This window comes from Pipistrellus hanaki (assembly GCF_964339955.1).
Source record: "Pipistrellus hanaki genome assembly, chromosome: 8".
In the NCBI taxonomy this organism is placed as follows: Eukaryota; Metazoa; Chordata; class Mammalia; order Chiroptera; family Vespertilionidae; genus Pipistrellus; species Pipistrellus hanaki.
The window spans coordinates 58,997,657-59,024,650 of record NC_140510.1 but is presented as its reverse complement, the minus strand read 5'-3'; the positions used below and the strand labels follow the sequence as shown (position 1 = coordinate 59,024,650).

The following is a 26,994-nucleotide window of genomic DNA, read 5'->3' as shown; positions in this document are numbered from 1 at the left end:
TTCTGATGTTTCTGCTTGCAGCAGTGCAGAGTACCAGGGGCTTCGCATCTTCCACCCATCTTGCTTTGTGTTAGATATTGAAGGTACAAACTGCAATAGATTATATGCTTTGCTCTTAAGGAGCTCTTAGGCTGGATGGAAAGGGGATGGGAACAATTGTAGTATGGTTTGCAGGATAGAAAGAGAGATACATGTTGTTATGGAAGCATGAAATTCTTGAGTGAGTTGGGGAAGGTCCATATAGAGGAGATTACATTTAAACTAAGGTTTGACGGATGGGAATGGAGAAGGAGAGAAAAATTGTTTTGTTTTAGGAGGAGAATGGGGCTGAGAATGATTTGGCAAGAGACGATTATGAAAGTTCCCCCTTTGAGGAGGAGCAGATGGAATAAAGCTCCCTCTTTCTGCCATGCCATTGGCTAAGTGCTGCTGCCCCTCAACCAAGTCTCCTAGACATTGGCAAGAGCAGGGGTTTCCTAACTGTTCTCTAGATCCTGCCCTTCAGGAAGATCAGCATCCTTGGCCTCTTTGCCAGAAGCTCACAGACAGAATAGTGTACTTTGGTTTGTAAAATCTTCTATTTGCCATTTATTTGATCTTCATCCTCCCTCTTCCATTCTTTTCACTTGTCCTTTTCTTTTTCCCATCAAGTTAATCTCCCATCATTGTTAAACAACCTTGCCCTTTATTTTATTTTATTTTATTTTTTTTGTTAACTAATAAAGTGTATCTTACTGTTTTCCTTATCTTGATACTTCATTTTCTTTAATCCTCACTTGAGGGCATGCTTAAGGAGAGGAAGAGAGAGGGAAGGAGGGAGAGAGAGAGGGGGAAAGAGAGAGAGATGGGGAGGGTGGGAGAGAGATAGAGATAGATATAGAAATAGAGTGAGAGGTATATCTATTGGTTGCTTCCAGACTGGGGATCAAACCTGTAATCCAGGTGTATTACCTGATAGGGAATCAAACCATCGTGGATAGGTCATTACTCAGTCAACTGAGTCACTCTGGCTGGACCCTTCTCTTAATACTTTACAAATAAGCATTGTAAATCTGTAGGTATTGCTACTGATTACTAACTTTTTAGTGCTTACTATGTACCAGGAACTGTATTTAGTGCCTCACACCATTCTTAGTTTGTTGTTATCTCTGTCTCGGTTTTGTGAATGAGAACCTTGGGGTTTAGCTTAAACATCTTACTTATTTAGGGAAATAGGCAGCATTAGAGTTGGGATTCAGATTCACATCTTATTTCATGGTCCTATTGCTGCTTATTAGTCGAGATATAAAGAAGAAAATTATTTGATTTGTAGATAGATATTGTTAGGTATCTTAAAAATCAGCATAAATAAAAAGTTAGCTAATATTTTAAGTTGCCATCATGGGTAAAGAAGATGACTATTAATTCAAATGACCAAAGGCCTAGTATTAGTTTTAGAAAATAAATATTGAATAGTTTAGAAAAAAAATTAGAATTCTAGTGCTTGTATCTTAAGACTAGAGAGATATGATGGCTTCTCATAGTGTTATGGAGGCAGGTGTTGGGAATGTGTCACAACCTTACTAGACACTTGCTGTAGTTGGTGGATTAGATACTGAGAGGACTGACCCAATTCAGATTAAAAGCTTGCTCTGACCAGTTTGGATCAGTGGATAGAGCATTGGCCTTTGGACTGAAGGGTCATGGGTTCGATTCTGGCACAATCCCCAGTAGGGGGGGTGTGGTAGGCAGCCGATCAGTGATTCACTCCCACCATTGATGTTTTGATCTCTCTCTTCCTCTCTGAAATCAGTAAAAAAAAAATGTTAAAAAAAATAAAGAGCTGGACAAGGTACAGAGTCAAATGGGTTGTAGACCCAGATGCCATCCTGACTTGTTGACAACAGATCTCTCATTCATGGGGCATGTTGCACAGATATTTAGAAAACAGGCAGTTGTCATGTAGGAGATGGGTCCTTCTGGGGCTTTGGGATAGGTTTCTAATTTCAGATATGTTGTATTGTCTTATTACAAACAGACTAGTAAATGCAACCATTGGGCTGGGAGATAAGGGTAAGATTTGATCCCTGCCCTAGTATTGGCTAGAGCAGTACTAGGAGCAAGAACCATAGTAGAAGACCAACTCTAAGATCAGAATTCTGGGCCTTTTCTAGTTACATAAAGGAAATTTGGGAATTCAGCTCTGGAATCTCACATCTGGGAGGTGGCTTAAAAGCTAAGGCCTCCCCGCCGAAACCGGTTTGGCTCAGTGGTAGAAAATCGGTCTGCGGACTGAAAGGTCCCGGGTTCGATTCCTGTCAAGGGCATGTACATTGGTTGTGGGCACATCCCCGGTAGGGGGTGTGCAAAAGGCAGCTGGTCGATGTTTCTCTCTCATCGACGTTTCTAGCTCTCTATCTCTCTCCCTTCCTCTCTGTGAAAAATCAATATATATATATATATATATATATATATATATATATATATATATATATATATATATATATAAAAGTTAAGGCCTCCTATAGGAGGAGCCAAAGCTGTTTAAATATTGCATATTCTGCTTGATTAGGAGCTAGGGTGAGCAGTTTAGTTGATGCAACCATAGTGAGTGATCATGAGAAAATCAGAGTGAAGGAGGCCAACAGGAACATAGTTAAATTACATTCAATCAGGAAAAGAAAAGTGTGAAAGAGAAGCTGACTAGCTAAAGAGTTAGGGTGAATTTCAAGTGAAATTTCTAATCATTAGAACCAAGCTTCTATATTCTTTTGTCTGAATATTTAAAAATATAGTAAGACTAGTGACTCGGTGCACAAATTCGAACACATTGAAAGGAAATTAATTAGAAGGAATATTTTAATATCACTATTCACCCTTTCTCTATAATAGAAGTGTCAACCAAATTCACAATCCACAATGACCAATTGAAACACATGTGTGATTGGTGCCAGGGAGAGCTTTATGTATATAGATAAACTTGCTTAATTAGACCTGCTTTCTGATTTAGCTAAACTTTTTCTAGCTCAGTAAAGCATCCCAAGTTCTCTTTCAGGTAATTGTCAGCAACACAGCAGTAAATATCAACACAAAGCAGATTGTTATTGTAGATCACACAGGGAAAACAAAGTAAAATATTAACTGCAGCAGTATTTGATTATATTCTGCATGAGAAAACCTGAAGTCATTTTCAAGGTTCACCATTTCTTACTTCTTTTCAGTTGGGTCAAGCTTCTAAGCTTTCTAAATCTCTGTTTCCTGCTAATGAAAAGAAAATAGAATTCCACTGAGTCTCCTATCTACCTACTCCAGGACTTCTGTGAGGATCAAATGAGATAAGGCACAGGAAAATGCTTCATAGACATCTGGTTAAAGTGTAAAATGTTTCCTCCTGGCTGTAAAGCAAGTCGTGTTTCTGGGCTGAAGAAATTCCAAGGAGACTAGTTGCTAGGGAGAGGAAGCTGGGCAATGCTACGTGACGTATTACTCAGTGCCCACAGCCACTGTTTCTGGGCTGGGCTGGGCTGTGGGCCGAATTTTACACCATGGGGTCTTGGTAGCATCTGATGCAATTTGGTGGGCTGTTGCTCAGGGTGGTGGCAGGGCCTGTGTCCCACTTGGGGGAAGCTGAGTGTTGCTTTGTTCGCACCAGATCCATAGTGCCTTTTCTCTGTAAGTGGTAGCTCTTGTTTTGAGCATCTGCCCCCTGGTCAGTGCACATCATAGCGACTGGTCAGATTGGACACTTAGCATACCTGGTATTAGCCATATATATATATACTATATGGAGAGAGAGAGAGAGAGAGCCTAGAACTGATTTAATAATTGATACTCACTGGAAAATAATGCTTTTCATTTATCCCCCAGGTATGTGTTGAGTATCTGCATTGTATTGACAGGATATAGGGGGAATAAATCAATTAAGCACTTTGTTAGCTAAGTCTAAATTTCTCTTGAGGCAGGATTCCTTTATTTAAATTACGACAGAGCAAAGGCTATACATGAATTAAGGAGGGTATAGAAGCAGGGACAGTTATTCTATATTTTCTAACATGTCTAATATACAGTTACTAAGAAAACATTTTTATTTAATGATTAATAATATTTTGGCAAGGGAATAATAGAAACATGGATGGGTATTTTGGAAGAGCTTGGCACAGAAAGAAAAAAAATAACGAGTTTGGGAAAATACAGGAAGTACTGATAGGAGTAACTACTCTTATTCTAAATTAAACAAACAATAGGAAAAATCAAAGTGCACATTTAATCTCTGGTTTTCAATGACTGTTCCAAACCTTCTTATGGTCACATGAAATTGGTCTAGTGTAGTAAATTGTTTCCTTTGACAACTACCTTTTCCTTCAAATGATTGTTTTAAAGTTTTGTCTTCCAAGTTCTTTAAATATGCACCCATCATATTAGATTATATTTAATCCAATCTCTTATATAACACTATCATTTTGGATTATTCTTAATTCCAGTGGAATTAGGATTTCTTAGAACTGTTTGGTTTCTTGGCCTGGGTGGCAGGCCCAAAAAAGACTTGGAAGGTACTTAATGATGGGGAGAGCAAGGTCTTTGGAGCCTCCACCGTCAGCAGTATGGTTGGTAAGGTGTATCTACTGTGATGATCAGATTTTTCCCAAATTGTTATATACACAAATCTATTTTTAACAATCATCTTTTCTTCTTTATTATTGCCAGTTCTGGGATCAAGTACTTCAGGTTTTCTGTTGCTTTAAACATGCTTTCATATCTCTGTAATTCAAATTGAAATGTCTGAAATAAGGAATGGATCATTTAAGTTTAAGTAGCTTATTTGTGCAGGGAAACTCGCAATTAACATTTCAGAATTATTTGCTAGAAAACTAATTAATTCCTTCTTAACTCCATGGAGATAGTTTGATGAAATTCATGCTTATTATAAGGAATGAGTCAATGTAGATAAAGTTCTGATAACAATGTTAGCACCTAATAAGTTCTCAAGAAATGGCAGATATTACTATTACTCTTCTTTGGAATGAGGACCGAGAGTCATAGTTTGACCAAGATCACATAATAATTCAATTTTATGATTTCCTGCTCTTGAATTTACCACTGACAATATATACTCACAGCAGACATAAAAATATTGATGTAAAATGTTGACATAAAATGTTTGTGGTTTAATAAACATTCCTTTGAAGTGTCTAAATTGCTGGACAGTTGTGTGGTAGTAAGGTCATACTGTGGAATGACATGGCTTAATTCTTACTCATGCTCCTTGCCCATCAAGATCTTTTAGAGTTTTGTTTTGTATTATCTTCATTTCAGAGTTCCAGGGTGAATGGAACAGCTGCCAACTGGAGTATTCCCCTTTCCTGTGGCAGAAGAAAACAGAAAGGGAATAGATTTGAGGGGAAGGACTAGGATGGTTTTTGATACTTTGAGTTTAAGGGGATAGTAGCAAATTATGATGGAATTGTCTAGAAGACATTGTGCTGGGTTCTATGTTCAGTGTTGGGATAGAACAGTGAGAAAATATGCAAGCTCTGTCTTTATGGAGCTTGCACATCACTGGGAAAGACATAATAATATAAATGAAATATCATGATTAGCATGCTCAATAGTGAGTGATAAGTACTAAAGTAAAAAAAAATAAAAAAATAAAGTAAGGGCCAAAACAGGTTTGGCTCAGTGGATAGAGCGTTGGCCTGCGGACTGAAAGATCCCAGGTTTGATTCTGGTCAAGGGCATGCACCTTGGTTGCGGGCACATCCCCAGTAGGGGGAGTGCCAGAGGCAGCTGGTCGATGATTCTCTCTCATCGATGTTTCTACCTCTCTATCCCTCTCTCTTCCTCTCTGTAAAAAATCAATAAAATATATTAAAAAAAAATAAAGTGAGGAAGACATAAGAATTTTAGGGATGTGATTGAGATTTTTAATAGGATGACCAAAGAAGACTTCACTGAGAAGGTGACTTTGTGTAAGAATTGAAGGAAGTGAGGGAGCTATCCTTGTGGAGATCTTGGGGAACAGCAAATGTGTGCCTTAATGTGTTCAAGGGACAGCAAAGAGGCTGAGCTGTAGAACAGTTGGAAGTGAGGTCAGAGGTTTTGTGGGGTTGGACTATATAGATTAGGTAGGGCCTGCGTATCAATTAGGAGTTGGGTTTTAGCTCTGATGGAGGTGGAAAGACTTGGAGGAATTAGAGTATTGACATGATATGACTTACGTTTCATAGGCTCACTCTGACTGCTCTATTGGGAATAGACTGAAGGGGGCAAAAGTAGAAGGCTATTATCTATATCCAGGTGAGAGGTATGATGCACCAGGGTGGTGGCCATGGTGGCAGTGATGTAGAGTTGACAGGATGAGCTGACAAATGTGGTAGTGGTGTGTGTGTGTGTGTGTGTGTGTGTGTGTGTGTGTGTGTCTGAGAGAGAGAGAGAGAGAGAGAGAGAGAGAGAGAGAGAGAGAGAGAGAGATTAATTGACATAGAAGGATAATGGGATTTTTGAGTAACTGGAAGAATGGAGATAGTTTGTTCTGTTCCTATTAACTAAATAAAGGTACTTTCGGATGAACTACCTTAAGCAAACAAAGTTCTCAATAACAGATATGCCTTTAAGAACCTATGTAATATGTCTTTAAAAATGATAGTGTTTATGGTCATATTTTATAATGAAAGAAGCTATTGGCAAGCCTTGTCAGGAACTCCCTGTGGAAATATCAATTGCTTTTCTTGGCTCCAAGTTATTTCCTGAACAGTGTATTATACTTTGTCCCAAGTGTGCCATTAAGGGATTTGAAAGTTTGTTCAAACATGTGTGGCATGTGAGTGCTGTCACTTAAGCCTGGCCAAAGTAGCCAAGAAACGAAACGCAGCTCCTAGATGGACTTTGACATGATTGGGACTGAACCAGATGCTCAGGTAGAGGGATGGGATGCACAAAGTCTTCAATCAACATTGCTCAACTAAACAATCCTGTCAGTAGAAGTGTGTGTGGACAGGTATATGTAAATCTTCTGGAAAACCTCTATTATACCCAGTTGATAGCACTGGGGAATGTAATATAATTTATTTGCTGGAACAGAATTTTCCAGTGCTAATATAGACTTGCTTTTTTTTTTTTAAAATAAGATTTAAAAAAGCACTCTTCAAAGATAACGTTTATGTTCGAGGAAGGGCTTTTCTCTGTCAGTAAGTGGCGAAACTATGAAATGTTTCATGTTTGGAATTTGAATAAGTCATGTGTTATGGAAATGCTGTTTAGCATTTTTATTTAGGATTTCATTGGAATTGTTTGGTTATAAGGATCCTTTCTGTGGCTGTCCAGTTTTTTAATACATTAATATATTAGTTTTTAAAAGGAAGGGGAAGAAAATCTAATCAATATCAAATAGTTTTGAAGTAGCCAGATTCTTGATTCTGGTAAGTTTCAGTAGCTGTTTGCAGTTGTTAATTTACAGTTCAATGTAGAAGTTTCTCTTTCCCTTTCTAAGGGATAGATTGCTACTTCAAGATTTTGTAGGAATCAGGAAATGTCCCTGTAAGTTATGCTCAGCTCTATACCTTCTCTTCTTTATCTAGGCATTTTTCTTGCTAAAACTGTTGTTTTTAAATTGGGTAATGGTGAACTTTATAGTTATTTTGATTTTTATATTGAAATTGGCATTATAGCTTAGGTATGAAGCTCGAGTTATTTTAGAAAAATGCATTTATTTAAATGGCTTCCAGTTTTACTTAGTTGCATATGTATTTATAGTTGGTTCATATGGTGCTAAGTTTCAACTGCGATGATTAACTGATGACTCCTGGTCTCTAGACATAGTGGTTAATGGGGAAGAATGCAGTATCATGCTGACAAGCATATCACTTTAGCTGGCTCTTGCTACTTGGTAGTTAACTTTATTCATTTCTTACACTTTTTAAAGAATGTTTCTTTTACAGCTGATTTAAGTCTTCCTCTTTCACAAACCCATTTCTGTCCTGTTCTCCAGAGACTAGACTAACTCTCGAGGGTAGAACTATAATCTTAGTTGCAGCATGCACTTGGAATAATAAGTGCAGTCAGCTGCCACGCTGTCTCAGGGTTGTAGAGAAAACCAGAGGAATTTTAGTCAGTTAACCAGATCAGTAAGGTATCCATTCTCCACAGGCCTCACTCCTCTTTCTCTGAGCCCAGAGCTTTCTAAAATATTGATCAACCTCGCCGAAACCGGTTTGGCTCAATGGATAGAGCGTTGGCTTGGGGACTGAAGGGACCCGGGTTCGATTCCGGTCAAGGGCATGTACCTTGGTTGCCGGCATATCCCCAGTAGGGGGTGTGCAAGAGGCAGCTGATCGATGATTCTCTCTCATCGATGTTTCTAACTCTCTATCTCTCTCCCTTCCTCTCTGTACAAAATCAATAAAATATATTTTTTAAAAAAAATAAAATATTGATAAACCTGAACTAGTAGCTTTTATCACTAGACCTTTTACTCTCCTTACTTCTACATTCTTACAGAGTATTTTCTCTATTTGTAGATATGCATTTTTCTGTGGAGGAAGGCTTATAGCTTTCATCTGATTCTCAGATTTAGGGATCTGCTAAACTGCAAAGTAGAGAACCACTGAACTAGATTTTACAACTTTTTCGAGGTTAGTCTTACAAGAGAAGGCTTCTTCCTTTACATATCCCAGGAAAATTTGGTTCCTAATTTCTAACCCTCATACTCTTATATCTAGAAACTGTTTTGAAAGCTCTTTTGCATCCTGATGATCTTTTATATTTCTTTCTTCATTGTTATACTCATTTATTCATCTGTTTATTCATCAGATACTGAGTACCTAGATTGATTATGCATGTTGCTGTAGAAAATATACAAAGATGTATAAGATATAATTGATGAGCATATAGTCTTAACAGGTGAGGTAAATCATATACATAGATAATACTAATATAGTGAAGAAATTGAGAAGTGCCATAGAAGAGGTATAAATAAATTGCTTTGAGAATTTAAAAGTGGGAGAATTTATTTACCTTGGACAGGTGAGGGTAATGGTACGGGGAGGAACTGGGAAGACTATGTGATGGATTCTGGATTATAGAAAATCCAAGGCATTGGGTAGGTCGTATGAGATGGATAGACCAATATATGGAAATGTTAGATTCAGTGTGCTATCTCTGGTTCTTTATTCAAGTGAGACTTGAATACACACTGTGTCAGCCCTAACCATGGTTACTTCATGGAGTTTACAGTTTATCAGGGAAGATGGACTCTGAATAAGTCATTTCCTAATTAGTACATTCATTCAATCAATCAATATATATTTGAGTTGTTACTCAATGCTGTTCTCAACTCTTGAAATTCAGCAGTTAGTAAAATAGATAGTCTCTGTGCTCATAAAACCTAAATTCTATTTGAGAGATAGAAAGTAAATAAGTATGTAATTCTCAATAGTGATAAGTACAGTGATGGAAAATAGAGCAGGGTGAGAGGATAGAATAATGACAGCAAGATGATGCTGTTTCAATTAATGTGATCAGGGAAGGCCTTTCTGAGAGGAGGAGACTTGAGCAGAGACCTGAACAAAATAAAGAGAGTGAGTCCTAGAATAACTGGGCAAAGAGTTTTCCAGATGGAATAGCAAATGTGAAAACCTCAAGATGGAAGGTTTCAGTATTCTAGAATTATAAAAAAGATTTCTAGGATCTACATAATAAAAGCCTAAGTGACCATTTTTGCAGAACCACCAGAATTGCTGGTCCCTATGTGTATACTGACCACCAGGGGGCAGACACTCAATGCAGGAGCTGTCCCCTGGTGGTCAGTGCCCTTTCACAGGGGAGCGTCACTCAGCCAGAAGCCAGGTTCATGGTGGGTGAGCACTGTAGCAGTGGTGGGAGCCTTTCCCACCTCAGAAGCAGTGCTAAGGAGAAGTGAGCCTAGCAATAAGGAGCAGTGAGCAGGGGGACGGTAAGGACCAAGGGGTCCTGGACTGTGAGAGGGAGCTGTCCTAAACTGGCAGGTGGACATCTCTCAAGGGGTCCCAAACTGCAGAGGTTGAAGGCCAGGCTAAGGGAACACCCACCCCCGTTCATGAATTTCATGCACCGACCCTCTAGTTGGAATATAATTTGCAAAGGAAGAAGTAGAAAATGAAAATGAAAAAGATAGATATGGGCCAGATTTGATAGGGCCTTATGACATGGTGATAGAAGGATGTTGGGGAGCTTTTGGGAGAAGAATATGATCTGATTTATGTTTTAAAAGGATCACTCTACTTTAGTCCAAAATGGAAACTAGGAGGCCGGTTTTTTCAGTAATTCAGTAAGGAGCTAAAGGTTGCCTGGATTTGTGTAGTAACAGTGGAAATGTCAAGAAGATACATTATAAAGGAAAGACCAATGGGCTCTGCTGATGGATTGGATGTGGGGCATGAGAGGGAGAGCAAAGGATAATGTCACAGTTTGGTGCCATTGGTGGAGAGACAGAATGCTGGGAGATGAGTGAGCTGTATTGTTTGAAGTTCCAACTGGCATCCAAATGAAGGTTTAGTAGGGAATGCTATATAATAAAAGAGTAACATGCAAATTAACCACCACTCTGTTACACCCACAAGCCACGCCCACCAGCCAATCAGGAGCAAATATGCAAATAAACCCAACCGAGATAGCTACAGCCACAGAGAGTAGGAGGAGGCTTGGATTTCCCCAGCGATTGAGGAATCCAAGCTTTCCGCACACCCTGGCTGGCCCAGTCCTCCACTTAAGGCTACAAAGTTTCAGTTATAAAAGGTAAATAAATCCCAACAGAAATGGCTGCTGCCACAGAGCGAGCAGAAGGCTTGGCTCTGATCCAGGCTACAAAGTTTCAATTGTAGAAGATTCATAAATTCCTGATACCTGGGCCTCTGCTTGGGTTGCCAGGGGGCGTGGCTGGCCTGCAAACCACCACCAGGCCACCCCATGCCCCAAGGGAACCCCCACCCTGATCCGGGACACACTTCAGGGCAAACCAGCCAGCCCCCACCCATGCACCAGACCTCTATCCTATCTAATAAAAGAGTAATATGCAGATTGGTCATCACTCCAACCCACAAGATGGCTGCCCCCACGTGATCAAAGATCCTGCTCCCATATGGACACAAGATGGCCACCACAAGATGGCCAGCAGGGGAAGGCTGTTGGGAGGGACCAGGCCTTCAAGGGAGGGCAGTTGTGGGTGATCAGGCCAGCAGGGGAGGGCAGTTAAGAGGGACCAGGCCTGCAAGGGAGGGCAGTTAGGGGTGACCAGGCTGGCAGAGGAGGGAAGTTGGGGGCAAACAGGCTAGTAGGGGAGCAGTTAGGCATCAATCAGGCTGGCAGGGGAGTGGTTAAAGGGTTATCAGGCTGACAGAGAAATGGTTAGAAGGTGATCAGGCTGGCAGGCAGAAGTGGATAGGGACAATCAGGCAGGCAGGCAGGCGAACAGATGGGAGTCAGCAGTCCTGGATTGTGAAAGGGATGTCCGACTGCCCGTTTAGACTCGATCCCGGTGGGGTCCGAGATAGGAGAGGGTGCAGGCTGGGCTGAGTGTTGACTTATGAACCAGGAGATCACAGTTCAATTACCATTCAGGGCACATGCCTGGATTGAGGGAGGGCAGTTAGGGGTGACCGAGCTGGCAGAGGAGGGAAGTTGGAGGTGACCAGGCCTGCAGGGAAGAGGTGTTGGGAGGGACCTAGGCCTGTAGGGGAGAGCAGTTAGGGGAGACCAGGCCTGCAGGGGAGAGTAGTTGGGAGGACCAGGCCAGTAGGGGAGGGCAGTATTTTGTGCACCGGGCCTCCAGTTGGATATGTCTGGAATTGAAGGAAAAGATTGAGGTTAGGCATTTAATTTAGGGAATTAATGACATAATAGAGATGTAAAGCCATAAAACCAGATGCAATTATCTAGGGGTTAAGTGTAAAAGGATCTTTGCCCTGGTGTTTAATGTGTTACTCTGTTCCCTTTATCAAATCAGATTCAAATTCAACTTTTGGGGGAAAAAGTGTTTCATAGTTAGTTGTATGTACTTCCTATAATGGTACATGAGGAAGCACTTGGGTTATTTCTCTTTTTAAAATATTTATATTGATTAGTGGGTTCAGGTATTGCCACTCTGATCCATCCTATATAATAAAAGGCTAATATGCAAATAGACTGAATGGCAGAATGACTGGTTACTGTGATACACACTGACCACCAAGGGGCAGACGCTCAATGCTGGAGCTTCCCCCTGGTGGTCAGTGCGCTTCCACAGGGGGAATGCCGCCCATTCAGCCAAAAGCCCTGAGCTGGACTCAGTCACGGCGAGCTTCTCCTTCTTCCACAGCAGTACTAAGGAAGTATGACTGCCAGCTTAGGTCCGCAGGAGCGGGCATAAGCCGTTAGTCAGACATCCTTGAGGGCTTGTGGATTGCGAGAGGGCGCAGTCCAGGCTTAGGGATCTCCCCTCCCCTAAGTGCATGAATTTTGTGCACTGGGCTTCTAGTCTGTTATAAAACTCCATCCCCATCAGCTTATGACTTATTGTTTTTAGTGACCATTGATGATCATATCCTGAATCCATTATTTGAATAGGTAAAATGGTAGTATTGAATGCCTTTCTTTTTTTTTTTTTAATTTTATCTTTATTGTTGAAAGTGTTACAGATAATTAGCTCAAACTCTCTGTGAAGAACCAATTTACCTCATCAACTATTTGGTTAACTTGAGATATAGGAAGTGTAGGATAAATGCTTTGAATTTTTTAAGAATGACCACAGAGAATCTTTGATAGCTTCCTTATTTTCCAATTATGACACTATGGTCCAGGATAATCTTGTTTATTTTCTATTCTGCACTTGAATTAGCCATTTCTCTAAGGAATCCCACAATCCTTACTCTTAATCAATATAGAATAATTTTATAATACCTTTTGTATCCTGTGATCTTATGATGATCTATGCCTTCCAACATTAGTTCTATTCTTTTAAAATATATTATTATTGATTTCAGAGAGGAAAGGAGAGGGAGAGAGAGATAGAAACATCAATGATGAGAGAGAATCATAGGTTGGTTGCCTCCTGCACACCCCACACTGGGGATCAAGCCCTCAATCCAGGCATGTGCCCTGACTGGTAATCGAACTGTGACCTCCTGGTTCATAAGTCAACGCTCAACCACTAGACTGTTCTATTCTTGTGTACTGAGATAACAGAATAGAATGAAAATACTTTTAAAGTGTAACATACTAATTTATATTTTAGTTGCACAATTTTGAGTGACTTGATTTATTTATTAATTTCTGCCATTTTATTGAAAACTAGAGGCCCGTTGCGTGAAATTCTTGCACGGGGAGCTCCCCTCAACTCATCCTGCACCCTCTCCAATCTGTGACCCCTCAGGGGATGTCTGACTGCTGGTTTAGGCCTGATATTGGGCCTAAACCGGCCGTTGCACATCCCTCTCAACATCCGGAACCGCTGGCTCCTAACTGCTCACCTGCTTGCCTTTCTGATCGCCCCTAACTGACTACCCCCACTGGCCTGGTTGCCCCCAACTGCCCACCTGCCAGCCTGGTCGCCTCACAGAGCCTGCTGTTCAGTCATTTGGTCATCACTCACTAACCCCCCTGCTAGCCTGGTTGCCCTACACAGCCTGCTGTATGGTTGTTACTGTTACTGTGATGGCATCCTGGAGAATTTGCATATTCCTCTATTATTAATATAGATATTTGACATTGTGTAATGTTTCATTTTTATTGCTAATAGAAATGATCATCAGCTGTGTGCTTTCTATACTGATTTCAGGCCTCAGAATGGTGAATTAAAGGTTTATGTTTTATATGAAAACATTTTGTAAACTCTGTTCACACTTTTATTTTTTTTCCATGTTATATTCTTGTGGCTTTACTGGGAATGCAGTTACATGCTATTTTGAGTTCTTTATCATTATGCAACATACTTATTGATCCATGTGATGGATCCTTATGAAGCAGCTTGGTACTTCTTGTATTTGGGGCCTTTAGGAGAGAGGGGATGAAAATGCACATTAGAAAAATGAGAGGTGAATGTGGCATTCACCTTGGGCATCTTGCAGAGCTGAAGTGCCAACCTGGCACTGCTGGATGATCATCTCCAATAAGGTCATCTATATGTCAGAAAATAAAGAACCTTTTTCAAACTACATGGTGAGTGTCCAGTGTTGGAGCTTTTGAATACCAGTATGCAATTTTTCCTTAGGAAAGACAAAGAAAAAAATCGGCTCTTGCCCTTTCTTTCTTTGATTTAGCAGAACTTTTCCATTTTATTCAGGTAATTAAACCAGAGAGCAGTGACAAAGAAACAGAAGGTGCCTATGAATCAGATCTCCCTGAGGAAACCTGTGGAAGCCATCTTCAACAGTCCCTGAAAGGCCATAAAGACAGTCCTGATGTCATTATAGAGGCTCAGTTTGATGACAGCGACTCAGAAGATGGACGAGGCAACACACAAAATGTTCTAGTTGATGATATTAAGAAACTCTCAGTTTCTGTTCATGAAAAAGGTGAGTTCTGGGCTGCTATTTGACATTTTATTTTAGTAAATTAATCATGTTAGGTATTGGAATTCTCTCTGTGCTCCAGAATTAATCAAACAACACATTTGGTATCTTCCCAATTTCTGACCTGTATCAGCTTTTAGGAAAGGAGGTAAATTTACAGCTGCTGGTTATGAGGAAGGACAGCAATGCCACATTGGTGGTTTGTTTGGTCAGTAATTGCTGTTGTCATTTTCTAATAGGTTTTGAGTTTGTGTTGATAGCTAACCTGAAATTTCCTGTGATTAGGTCAACCATACCTTATGGTTGATATGAATAGAATTAAACTGATATTTAAAGTCCTTACTAAAAGCACTTCATTTTATCCTGTATTTTTCTTTAACTCAATACATTTGAAAAGTATTTATGTAATTGGCGGTGGAAATGGACCACTTTAAATTTTATAAGGAGGTTATTTTTATGTAGACGAAAGAACATCCAGCCTAAGGAAAAGTCTTATTTAAGCCAAACTGATGACAATCTCTGGGAAGCAGTTGAGAAAATACCTGACCCTAGCTGGTTTGGCTCAGTGGATAGAATGTCCGACTGCAGACTGGAAGGTCCTGGGTTTGCTTCTGGTCAAGGGCACATAGCCTGGGTTGTGGCCTGGTCCCAAATTGGTGGTGTGCAGGAGACAGCTGATCGGTGATTCTTTCATCATTGATGTTTCTTTTTCTCTCTCTCCTTTTCCTTGGGGGTCGAGGGCTGGATCCCTCCTCAGGGCTGGTGGCCAACCTCCTGGGTCCCTCCCCTTGTTCCTCCCCCTGGCCAGCAGGCCCCAGTTGGCCCATCGCCTGCTCACTGCGGTGGTGGTTGGCTCCTTCTCCTCTCCCAATGCCCCCCATAGGCAGGCCCTGATTGTCTGATTGGGGCCTTCTGGTCCCTTTTCCCAGCCAGCAGGTCCCAATTGCCTGATCGGGGCTGGGCCCCAGGCTAGTACGGGAACCGGGGGGTGGGTGGTGGCTGGCATGGTGGCTAGGGAAAGAAGAGGTGGGAAACCTAATCAGCTCTGATCGCTGGCCAGGCTTAAGGACTCCACCTGTGCATGAGTTTTGTATACTGGGCATTTATTTATTTATTTAATTTTTATTTTTAAAATGTATTTTATTGATTTTGTACAGAGAAGAAGGGAGAGAGATAGAAACATTGATGAGAGTCATCGATCAGCTGCCTCTTGCACACCCTCTACTGGGATATGCCCGCAACCAACGTACATGCCCTTGACCGGAATTGAACCCGGGACCCTTCAGTCCCCAAGCTGACGCTCTATCCATTGAGCCAAACCGGTTTCGGCTGTATACTGGTCTTTTAGTTAGGATATAAAAGAAAATGCTCTGGAGAATGGCAGTTTTGCAGCTTATTTCATACATGATAAAGGAGGAGACATTAGGAAGGTTACATGAAATTTGTTGGTGGTAGATTAAAGGGGAGGAAAAAAGCAAAGCTGGAAAACCTCTGAGATTGGATAAAAAGCAAGGGAACATTCACATACTTCTTTTACATTGGTGAGTACAGGATAGTTAACATTTATTGCACAGAGAGTGTTTGTGGAGGTACAAGGTAACAATGAGGGATTCTGGGGTATGGAAAACAAGATTATTCTGACATTTAAAAGGTATTTTATTTTATTTTATTTTATTTATTTTATTTATTTACTTATTTATTTTTAATTTAAAAAATATATATTTTATTGATTTTTTACAGAGAGGAGGAGAGGGGGATAGAGAGCTAGAAACGTCGAGGAGAGAGAAACATCGACTAGCTGCCTCTTGCACACCCCCCACCGGGGATGTGCCTGCAACCCTTGACCAGAATCGAACCTGGGACCTTTCAGTCTGCAGACCAACGCTCTACCACTGAGCCAAACCAGTTTCAGCTATTTTTATTTTTTTAATTAAATTACTACCTGTGTACATATTTTAACATTACCCCCCCTCCCATACATACCCTCCCTCCCCAGAGTTTTGTGTCCATTGGTTGTACTTATATGCATGTATACAAGTCCTTCGGTTGATCTCTTATCTCCCCCAGATCTCCCTACCCTCCCCGCTGTAATTTGACAGTCTGCTTGTTGCTTTACTGTCTCTATATCTATCTTTTGGTTCATCAGTTTATAATGTTCTTTATTATCCATAAATGAGTGAGGTCATGTGGTATTTCTCTTTCATTGACTGGCTTATTTCACTCAGCATGATGTTCTCCAATTCTATCCAGGTTGCTGCAAATGATGAGAATGTCTTCTTTTTTATCACAGAATAGTATTCTATTGTATAGATGTACCATAGTTTTTTGATCCAATCATCTGCTTACGGGCACCTAGGCTGTTTCCAAATTCTAGCTATTATAGATTGTGCTGCTATGAACATAGGGGTGCATATATCCTTTCTGATTGGTGTTTCTAGTTTCTTGGGATATATTCCTAGGAGTGGGATTACTAATGGAAGCTAAAGAGAAAATAAACAAATGGAACTACATCAAAATAAAAAGCTTTTTTACAGCAAAAGAAACCATCAACAAAACAACAAGAAAGCCCACTGTATGGGAGAACATATTTGTAAATGTTATCACTGATAAAGGTTTAATCTCCAACATCTATAGACAGCTTATACAACTAAACAAAAGGAAAATGAATGATCCAATTAAAAAATGGGCAATGGACCTAAATAGAATATTTTCAAAAGAAGACAGAAGGAAGGCCAAGAGGCACATGAAAACATGCTCAAAGTCACTAATTATCCAAGAGATGCAAATCAAAACAACAGTGAGGTACCATCTCACACCTGTCAGAATGGCCAACATCAACAAATCAACAAACAAGTGTTGGCGAGGTTGCGGAGAAAAAGGAATCCTTGTGCACTGCTGGTGGAATGCAGACTGGTGCAACCACTGTGGAGAACAGTATGGAGTTTCCTCAAAAAACTGAAAAAGGTATTTTATTTTAGATGCACAAAGTCAGTGGACAATTTTAAAATTAAAGATTGATTTTTGTCAAGAAGGCTCCAGCCTAGGACATCACTATCCATTGTGACCTAGTTTTAGTTAGGAAGTTTTATGCTCAGACCACCCTATGTGGTTACTTTAGTCTCTCAGTTTGTAAGGCCTTCATGCTTGTCAGGTTTAATATATGACTCCTTTTTAAATCACATTTACAAAGTGTCTTTTGATTTTAAGCCTTTTAAAAAAGCCAGTCTTGTTTTCTCTGATCAAAACCTAAGCCATGAGTCCTCTGAATGCAGAGGACAGCAATTGCAAACACATGGCAAGGAGCTCTGACCAAGGGCTCTACCTGACCACACACTGGGAAGTGTAAGGGAAAATAGTAATGAAAATCGGAATATTTCATTGTATAGATTTCTAAGAGATTTTAAATGCAGGGTGGATATTTTCCAGCCAAATTGAGTTTTATGTATATTATGAAATGGAAAAGATTAACTTGGCTAGGTTGCCTAGATTATTAGTTTTTTTTTGTTTTTTTTTGTTTTTTTATGAGGAAGAAGTTTCTGGCACAGTCCCCATTAAAGGCTAGAAGAATGCCAGAAGATTACTTAAGGAGGATATTCAGCAGACACCCTGTGATAGGGACTGGTGAGCACGGCTCATTGAGTTCTGGGATAAAGCTGGGGGTGATTTCAGGAGGCAGCTGCCTGAGAATCAGGCTGGTTCTCCACTGCTAACTAGGTAGTGACCTGGGACATTGAACATCTTCTAAAAGCACGTATCTCTTAACTTTCCAAGTTTAAAATTCTTTTATTATTTTTTTTAAATGAAGAAGCTGTTACTTTCTCACTGCCCTATCAGGTGTGGTGACCTGAGGGCACCCAGTTTCTTTTTGTTTTATGACCTAATTAGTGGTTTCACTGTTCAGGGCCCAGCCAATTTTCTTCTATTGTTTCTTTTTTTCTTCCTTTAAAAACAGTTGGATACTGTGATCCTCTTCTTGAGAGTGAATGTGTATTATCATAATGGCGTCAGTGCTGTGAGTTATGTCTTTTCTACGAGAAGAAGAGGGAAATAACTAGCACCCTAACAAGCAAAATCCTTCATCATTAAGATCACCAAGGGAGAGAGATATTTGTAGTCCAAAGTCAGGCAAAGGAGCACTTTAAAATTTAACTATTTGGCCCAAAAATACTTTGTAGAAATGGAGTTCTGATGATTGGACTTGGCAGACCTTAGTAGCCCTTTTTCTTCTGGGCTCTGAGGTGAAGGGATAAGATGCCTTAATTTCTCATTAGTGATTTGTACCAATATAAGGGCAAAGAGATACTGATGGATAGAAGTGATGGCAGATTGATGCCCAGGGTGGATACCAATAATTCACTTTGCCCTTTGTTTGTGTAAATGTGCTCTTGATTTGTCCTCTATTGTAATTTCCCTCCTTTTCTCTTACAAATAAATACATCGGATGCTTTACAAGTCCACTGCATGCATGTTTTTCCTTTACTCTTTTTATGGTCTTCCTATCCTACTGTTATTTATATTGCTTCCTTACTAGCCCTGACTGAGGGAACAGCTTTAATTCTTCCCTCAGTATCTGGTACAAATTTCTCCTTTTTGCTAGCCTCTAAATAGAGAGTTTGTGAAACCACATGGCTGTTTCTCATTTCTTGCCCTCTTGATATTTAGGAAAATTGCAATTTGCTCTTTTAAAAATCATGATTTTTTAAAGATATTTTAACCAGATTTTCTTGTCTGGATAATATAAAATCTGGTTACAGTTAAGATGTTAGTACTTTTTGCACCATTTAAGGTTTTGAAATTTGTTATTGAAACAAACCATAACCTTATGAACATTTCCTTAGATTTCTAGAAAGGTTCTTTGCTTTGTGTTGTAACTGCAAATGGATTATTTATCCTGTTTTACACTTACACTTACATTTAAAAGAGTGTTTTTTTTTTATTTGCTTACTTTTGTTTTAATGTCACGTTTCTTTTCCTAAAGCAAATGTTACATAGAGCATGTGTATGAATTATATATTCCTGTTTGCCCAGGAAATATTCATATTTTTAAGATAACTACTAGTTTCTCTGGTAAGTGAGTAATTGCTCCAGCTGTCTGCAGTAAGTTCCTGTTGTTGCATTAAAAGAAAAATTTCTCTGGGCATCTCAGACCTACACAATAATTTTTTCTAGGAAGACAACATAACATATCTGTATTGTCCTTAGCCTCTTAGAGACAGTGGGCCAAACACCTGGGTCCCTTTTGTAGGGCCAGTCTCACAGCCTCCCAATGCTGAGCTTTTACCACTTTCCAGGCAGTCGTGTTTTTGTCAGCAAAAGTCTGGGGGCAATCCTGATAAATTCTCTTTGCTATCAAAATGAGTGGATAATGACTGCCTGGTTTGCAACTCCAAAGGATAAAAATCATCATGTCCAAGTGATACAGCTTGGTCATGTAATATTAGTGCTCTGTGTATTTCATCATCAGAATTTTTTTTAAATTAAATATATTTTATTGATTTTTTACAGAGAGGAAGGGAGAGAGATAGAGAGCTAGAAATGTCGATGAGAGAGAAACATCGACCAGCTGCCTCTTGCACGCCCCCTTCTGGGGATGTGCCCGCAACCAATGCACATGCCCCTGACCGAAATCGAACGCGGGACCCTTCAGTCGGTAGACCGACGCTCTACCACTGAACCAAACTGGTTTCGGCTCATCATCAGAATTTTAAGAACAGTTTTGACCTCTGAATCTTGGTGACCATGCCCTAATCAGGTTAATGAGATGATAGTAGATGCAATCACAGTTGAAATACTGAGGTCACCCTCCCCAAAAGGGAATTAACTTCTAAAATGTTCTTGTTTATACTTTAAATTTAATATCTTAGAAAACTCTAGAAAACACCAGGATACATAAATGCACATTCTATTAGTCATTCAAGTAAGGATTAGCAAGGGTATTCTGTAAAGGGCCAAGTAATAAATATTTCCAGCATTGTGGGCCAGTGACAGAGACTTCTCTGTCACCACTACTCAACTGTTGTAGCCTAAAAGCCACTGTAGGAAATATGGAATTGAGTGGACTTGGCTAGATTTGGCCTGCTGGTCAGTTTAGTTGGCTGATCACTACTTTATACTCATGCTTGAACGAAAGAGAAAAGAAGAAATAATGTCTTACTATTACCCTGTTTCCCCGAAAATAAGACAGTGTCTTATATTAATTTTTGCTCCCAAAGATGTGCTAGGTCTTATTTTCAGGGGAATGTCTTATTTTTCCATGAAGAAGAATACGGTACACATTTATTGGTAAATGAAAATAAAGGAAATTTATTACCTGTGTACGGTACGGTAGTACGGTAGTTGTCAACACAAACCAGACAAACTGTGAATCCTACAGTATCAAGAATTTACTCATTTATTCAATGACAATCATGTCATCATCTTCTGGAACATCATCGTAACAATCCAATTCCTGAATTTCCTGGTGAATTTCTTGTGATTCCATTTCTTTCAGAATCAGTGGACCAAATCTCTCATGTTTAGCCTGGCGGGGGGGGGGGGGGGGGGGGGGGCTTATTTTCAGGGGGATGCCTTATATTTCACTCAGAAGGAAACCTGCAAGTAGGTCTTATTTTCGGAGGATGTCTTATTTTCGGGGAAACATGGTATTATGAAAAGAGTTTTGACCTGTGGACTGACCCTTTGACAGGGTCTCAAACCACACTTGGAGAACCACTGGTTTAAGCCTTTGAAAGGGATAGTTCATATTGAACAGGACTTTAATATATGTTTTAATCAATCTTTACTGTTAGGATATTCACCACTTCATTTCCTTAATTTTAAGTGGTTATTGGATTGGTACTTCCTTCCTTGTTTAGGAATGAATGCTAAATTATAGACTAAAATCTCTTGCCTAAATTCTTTTAACCAATTGTGCAATCTTTTTTGGGGACTCTTGTGCCCTATTTTGCTGTTTTGGCTCTAGTCTGGTCTATGTACATCTTCATTTATCAAAACTAGTCACTTTGTGAATTATAATCTCTTAGAACTTCTTAATATGCGTAGTGGTTTATCTATTGCATTGTCTTACCCATTTTTTACTTGAAAAAACTTGAGTATTTTGTGTTTTTTTTCTTATTAAGTTGAAAGGATATATATTTTTTTAAATATATATTTTATTGATTTTTTTTTTTTACAGAGAGGAAGGGAGAGGAATAGAGAGCTAGAAATGTCGATGAGAGAGAAACATCGACCAGCTGCCTCCTGCACACCCCCTACCGGGGATGTGCCGGCAACCAATGTACATGCCCTTGGCCGGAATCGAACCTGAGACCTTTCAGTCCGCAGACCGACGCTCTACCACTGAGCCAAACCGGCTTCGGCTGAAAGGATATTTTTTTCTAGCATTTTCTCATAGGTCTTTGTTGAGATATAAAAAAAGCTATTGTGGTTGTTCTTGTAAAATTTTTTTAATTTAATGAGTGCTCTTAGTATTTCTAATAATTTTTCAGTTGGTTATTTTGATTTTCTAGTTATAAAATAATTTGATCTGCAAACATTGATTTTTGCTCCTTCCTTTCTAATTGTGTGCTTATTATATCACTCCATTGGCAATTGCTTTAAGAAATGTATTACATAATAGTGGTAATTGTTTTCTTCCGGACTTTAATGGGAATGCTTCTACTATTAAACCCTCAAGAACAAGGCTAGTTGTTGGCTTGAGATCAAGTTAACCTAGTTTTCTCTTTCTTTTTTACTAAAAGTTCCTATTAGAACTGGATATTGAAAAAATTTTTAAGTGCGTTTTGAACTTCTTTCAAAATGCTTTTATTCCCTTTGGCTTGTTTACATGATGACATGTAACATTGAATAATTCTTGCATCCCTCATATGACCATGACCCTCGTTTAGTTTTGGTATGTAACATATTTTATAACAGTTCTGTTTGCTAATTATTAATGATTTTTGTATTTACAATACAAAATGTGAGATTGGTCTGTGGTTTATTTCTATTGTGGTTTTGGTATCAAGCTCTATTAACTTTGAAGGGAGAATTGGGGAGCCTTTCTCAGTGTTTTGAAACAATTAAAATAGCATCAAGAGTGACCAGCTGTTCTCAGTGATCGAAGCATTTACAAAACTTGTGCTTGAAACATGGGCTAGGGCTTTCTTTAGCTAGCAACTTTTTCCATCTTTAATGATTATTGGTTTCTATAGAAAATTTTTTCTCTTCTTGCATTAATCTTGATAATTTATATTTTCTAGGAAATCATATATTTGAACCACATATCCTATCTAGTAAAAGAGTAACATGCAAATTGACTGTTACTCCAAGGCACAAGATGGCCACCCCCAAGTGGTCAAAGATGGCTGCCCCCATGTGGACACAAGATGGCCATCACAAGATGGCCAGCAGGGGAAGTCAGTTGGGGGCAACAAGACTGGCAGGGGAGGGCAGTTAGGGGTGACCAGGCCAACAGGGGAGGGCAGTTAGGGGCCATCGGGCTGGCCAGGGAACAATTAGGCATCGATCAGGCTAGCAGTGAAGTGGTTAGGGAGTGATCAGGATGGCAGGCAGAAGTGGTTAGGGGCAATCAGGCAGAGGCAGGCGAGCGGTTGGGAGCTTGCAGTCCTGGATTGTGAGAAGGATTCCAACCTCCCGTTTAGGCCCAAACCTATCTAAACGGGCCGTCGGACATCCCTCAAGGAGTCTCAGATTGGAGAGGGTGCTGGATGGGCTGAGGGACAACCTCCCTCCCATGCACAAATTTTGTGCACTTGGCCTCTAATTCTCATATATTAGAGTTGTTGACATTTTTTCAGTTGTTTAATTTCCTGTGCATCTATGATCATAACTTTTTTCAATTTACACCTCATTTTTATAATGCTAGGTAGTGATCTGCCTAATTTATAAAAGAACTTATTATTTTTACTATTTAGTTATTATAAAGAACTAATTTCTACTTTTATATTTTATTACTAAGAACTTTCAGATACATTAAGTCTGAGGTAATCATATGTTTTTGAAAATGCAAGTTGGCCGAAACCAGTTTGGCTCAGTGGATAGAGCGTCAGCCTGCGGACTGAAGGGTCCCAGGTTCAATTCCGGTCAAAGGCATGTACCTTGGTTGCGGGCACATCCCCAGTAGGGGGTGTGCATGAGGCAGCTTGTCGATGTTTCTCTCTCATCGATGTTTCTAGCTCTCTATCCCTCTCCCTTCCTCTCTGTAAAAAATCAATAAAATATATTAAAAAAAGAAAAAAAGAAAAAAAGAAAACGCAAGTTGAAGCTCATGACAGGAGCTTGTCTGAGAATATAGTTTACTATTGTAGTATAGAGTCTTTGGCATCTAGTTAGATCCTCAAAGAAACCCCTCTATTCTAAGAGTTTCTTTAAGAGACTGTGGGAGTCCAGGGGCCTACATGTTCTCTTCTGCCCCTGGGTCCCCCTCTGTGGAAGCAATAACTATTGTTTATCAAACTTCCCTGTCCTACAGGCTCTGTAACAAGCAGAAACTCATGTGGGTTCAATTTGTGTGTGTGTGGTAAATATATATATACTACAAATTTTGCCATTTTTATATTTTCAATTAAATTGCATTAATTACATTCATGCTGTGCGTTACACTGCTATTACTATTTCAACACTTTCTCATCACCCTAAACAAAACTCATTAAGCAGTAACTCTTTATTTTACCTACCCTAACCTTGATAAACACTAATCTATTATATATATATATATATATATATATATATATATATATATATATATATATCACATTTTGTTTATCCATCCATGTTGATGGACATATGAATTGTTTCCACCTTTTGGTATTGAATAGTGAGTAGTGCTGTAATGAACATTGGTGTGTAACTATCTGAGTACCTTGTTTTCAATTTATTTGTGCACATACCTAGGGGTAGAATTATTGGGTCATATGATAATTCCATTATTTAGCTGCTTAAGGGAGATGGATTTTTAAAAGGATTTTTTGTTATTAAATTTATATTTATTAGAAGGGTAAACAAATATAAAATCATGATGAACTATAAGAAACCTTAAAATAATAGTAATGAATTCTGTTCATTATTGAAATATAACTGAAGCTTGCCCAGTACTTTCTTCAGTTTATTCTTTTCACTTCCTCCTTTGCCCTTTTAAAATTTTTAAATTTTGGAGTCACTTATACCTACTTGCCTAGTTTTTCTTTGACACATCAGCAGATGTAGGGGACTTGGGTTTCAGAATATTTTTCTAGCATTACAAGTAGTTTATTTTATAGAATAAATAAAGTACTTAGGAATAGCATGTCTATCAGCCTTCTTGGTAGCAGCTTTAAAATTTTGGGCATAGAAATTTAAATAAAAGGAAATAATAATAAACATTCTTTGTGCTATTATCTGGAAACTAGAGGCTCAGCGCATGAAATCTTGCATGAGTAAGGTCCCTGGCCTAGCCTGCGATCAGGGCCATGTCCTATGCCCCCTCATGCCCGGCGACTCCTGCCACTGCTGCCCTGTGATGTGATGCAATGCTCGTCCCCCCATGAAGCTCTGTGATGCTCGCCTCCCCCACCCAGCAGCGCTCAGTGAAGCTCCCCTCCCTGTGACGTCACGCAGTCCTCCCTATCTCCCCATCACTGACTGCCTGGTGATGCTCCCTGATGCTCCGCAACACTCTTCTGGAGGCTCTGCGAAGCTCCCTATGCTGTGATTCTCCTTGATGCTCCACATCACTTTCCACAGCTGCCCTGCTAAGCTCAGTGACGCTCACCTCCACCATCCCATGATACTCCTCAACACTCCCCACCCTGCAACGCTCCACAATGCTCACCACCGATGCCCCATGATGCTCACTGCCTCTCGCCGCTGGTGCTCACCACCATTCACCACCAGCCTGCCGCCACTCCACAGTCCCCAGTTCTGCCCTGCTGCCACCCTTCCCGGCCCCCCTACCCTCCATGCTGCGATTGGAGCCTGTGGGGCAGAGGGGAGGGACTGAGAGGTGGTCAGTGCACCTCATGGTGACGGGTCGAGCGGTTGTTCCACTTATGGTCCTGGCCTTTTATTATATAGGATTAGAGTTCCCAGGATTCTAGTATGTCATTATTTGTGCCTGCCCTTCTCTTCAGTGGAGGTGAATGAAGACTTGAAAATGTCTGGAATCATCCTCCCTGGGGCCCTTCTAGCACCCTGTTCAATATAGCACACTCAGTTCTCTTGTTGTTCACTTTAGCTTTATACTTGTTTCCTGGATTATTTAATAATGAAAATGGAAGATCAACATCTTTATGTGATGATATCATTTTCTTAATTTTTGTCCCTTGTTCACTATATTTCAGTCACCCTTGAAATCTTTCTTCCCAGTCCATTCACTCATTCCTTTCTCTGATACTTTTCAGATTGGGCAAGTTTGTGCTGGTGACAACGGTCATAACTTTATAATTTCATTGTCATAGAAATCATAGAATTTGGACCTGCACAGGTCCTACTTGATCATGTACTTGACATATGGTGATGGTCTACCCCTAGGGCTTTCAATGGAGCATTTGACATTATTTATAAATATTTTATAACAGTAAATGAAAGTAGTAAAATTGTTTTCAGTAAGACCGAAAGGTAAACTTACTTCACTTTGATACAAATGATGCCTGCCCACCATTGTGACATTTCTTGCCGATCAGAAGCTCTAAGTTACATGTTTTTGGTAAAAAACAAAACAAAACAAAACAAAAAACCCCAATAACAATAAGATAGAAAATTAATTTTCAAAGCAGTTAATAAAAATACTTCAAAGTGTCAGATCTTGGGCAAAAATTCACTTTTAAAATGTACTTATAAAAAATCTGCTGTGATTAAAAGGTCAGAAACAACTGATCTAGTTCATCCCTTTTGTTTTACAGACGAGGAAACTGAGGCTCAGAGAAGTTACTTGGCTTGTCCAGTGTCCTACAGGAAGTTAGTGAGTGCATAAAAGAAAATTACCTTATAATAACAACAGACAATTTCTACATGTGGTCTTACTTTTTGAAGAGCAAATCATGCCAGATCAGATTGATATCTTTTTATAAAAATATATTAGACATTGTTCATTGCCCACCTTCTGTCTATTTTCTCTTTCCCATAAGTTCCCAGACTTTCTCTGGACATGTTTCTTTCCTAATTTCCTTGAACTTTAGACCAGTTGACTCCGATTGCCAAACTGAGTCTTGCTGTCTTGTATAAGTTGCTTGATATACTTGGTTACCTTATGTCAATAGAACTTTTTGCAGCAATGGAAATGTTCTAATTTATACTGTTCAATACTGCAGCTAGTAGCTGCATGTGACTGTTGAGCACTTGAAATGTGGCTAGTGTGACTGATAAATTGAATTAATTGTTTCTAATTTTAGTTAATTTTCTTTTAAGTAGCTATATATGTTTTTGTGGTATTATATTAAATATTGTAGCTTCATACTATTCCTCTTAGGCACATGATATAATCTGTTTAATCAGGGTGATTCCTGCTAGGAGTTCTGGGATG

General features: G+C 39.6%; 1 protein-coding gene across 5 annotated transcripts in view; it reads left to right on the top strand.

Moving 5' to 3' along the window:
• DIS3L2 (DIS3 like 3'-5' exoribonuclease 2) overlaps positions 1-26,994 on the top strand; it is a 283,427-nt gene that overhangs the window by 53,881 nt on the left and 202,552 nt on the right. For all 5 annotated transcript variants that reach the window (XM_084891776.1, XM_084891777.1, XM_084891774.1 and 2 more), the window contains one exon: positions 14,267-14,498. In XM_084891776.1, the coding sequence (XP_084747902.1) occupies positions 14,267-14,498 (232 nt within the window). The remainder of the gene's footprint in view (positions 1-14,266; positions 14,499-26,994) is intronic.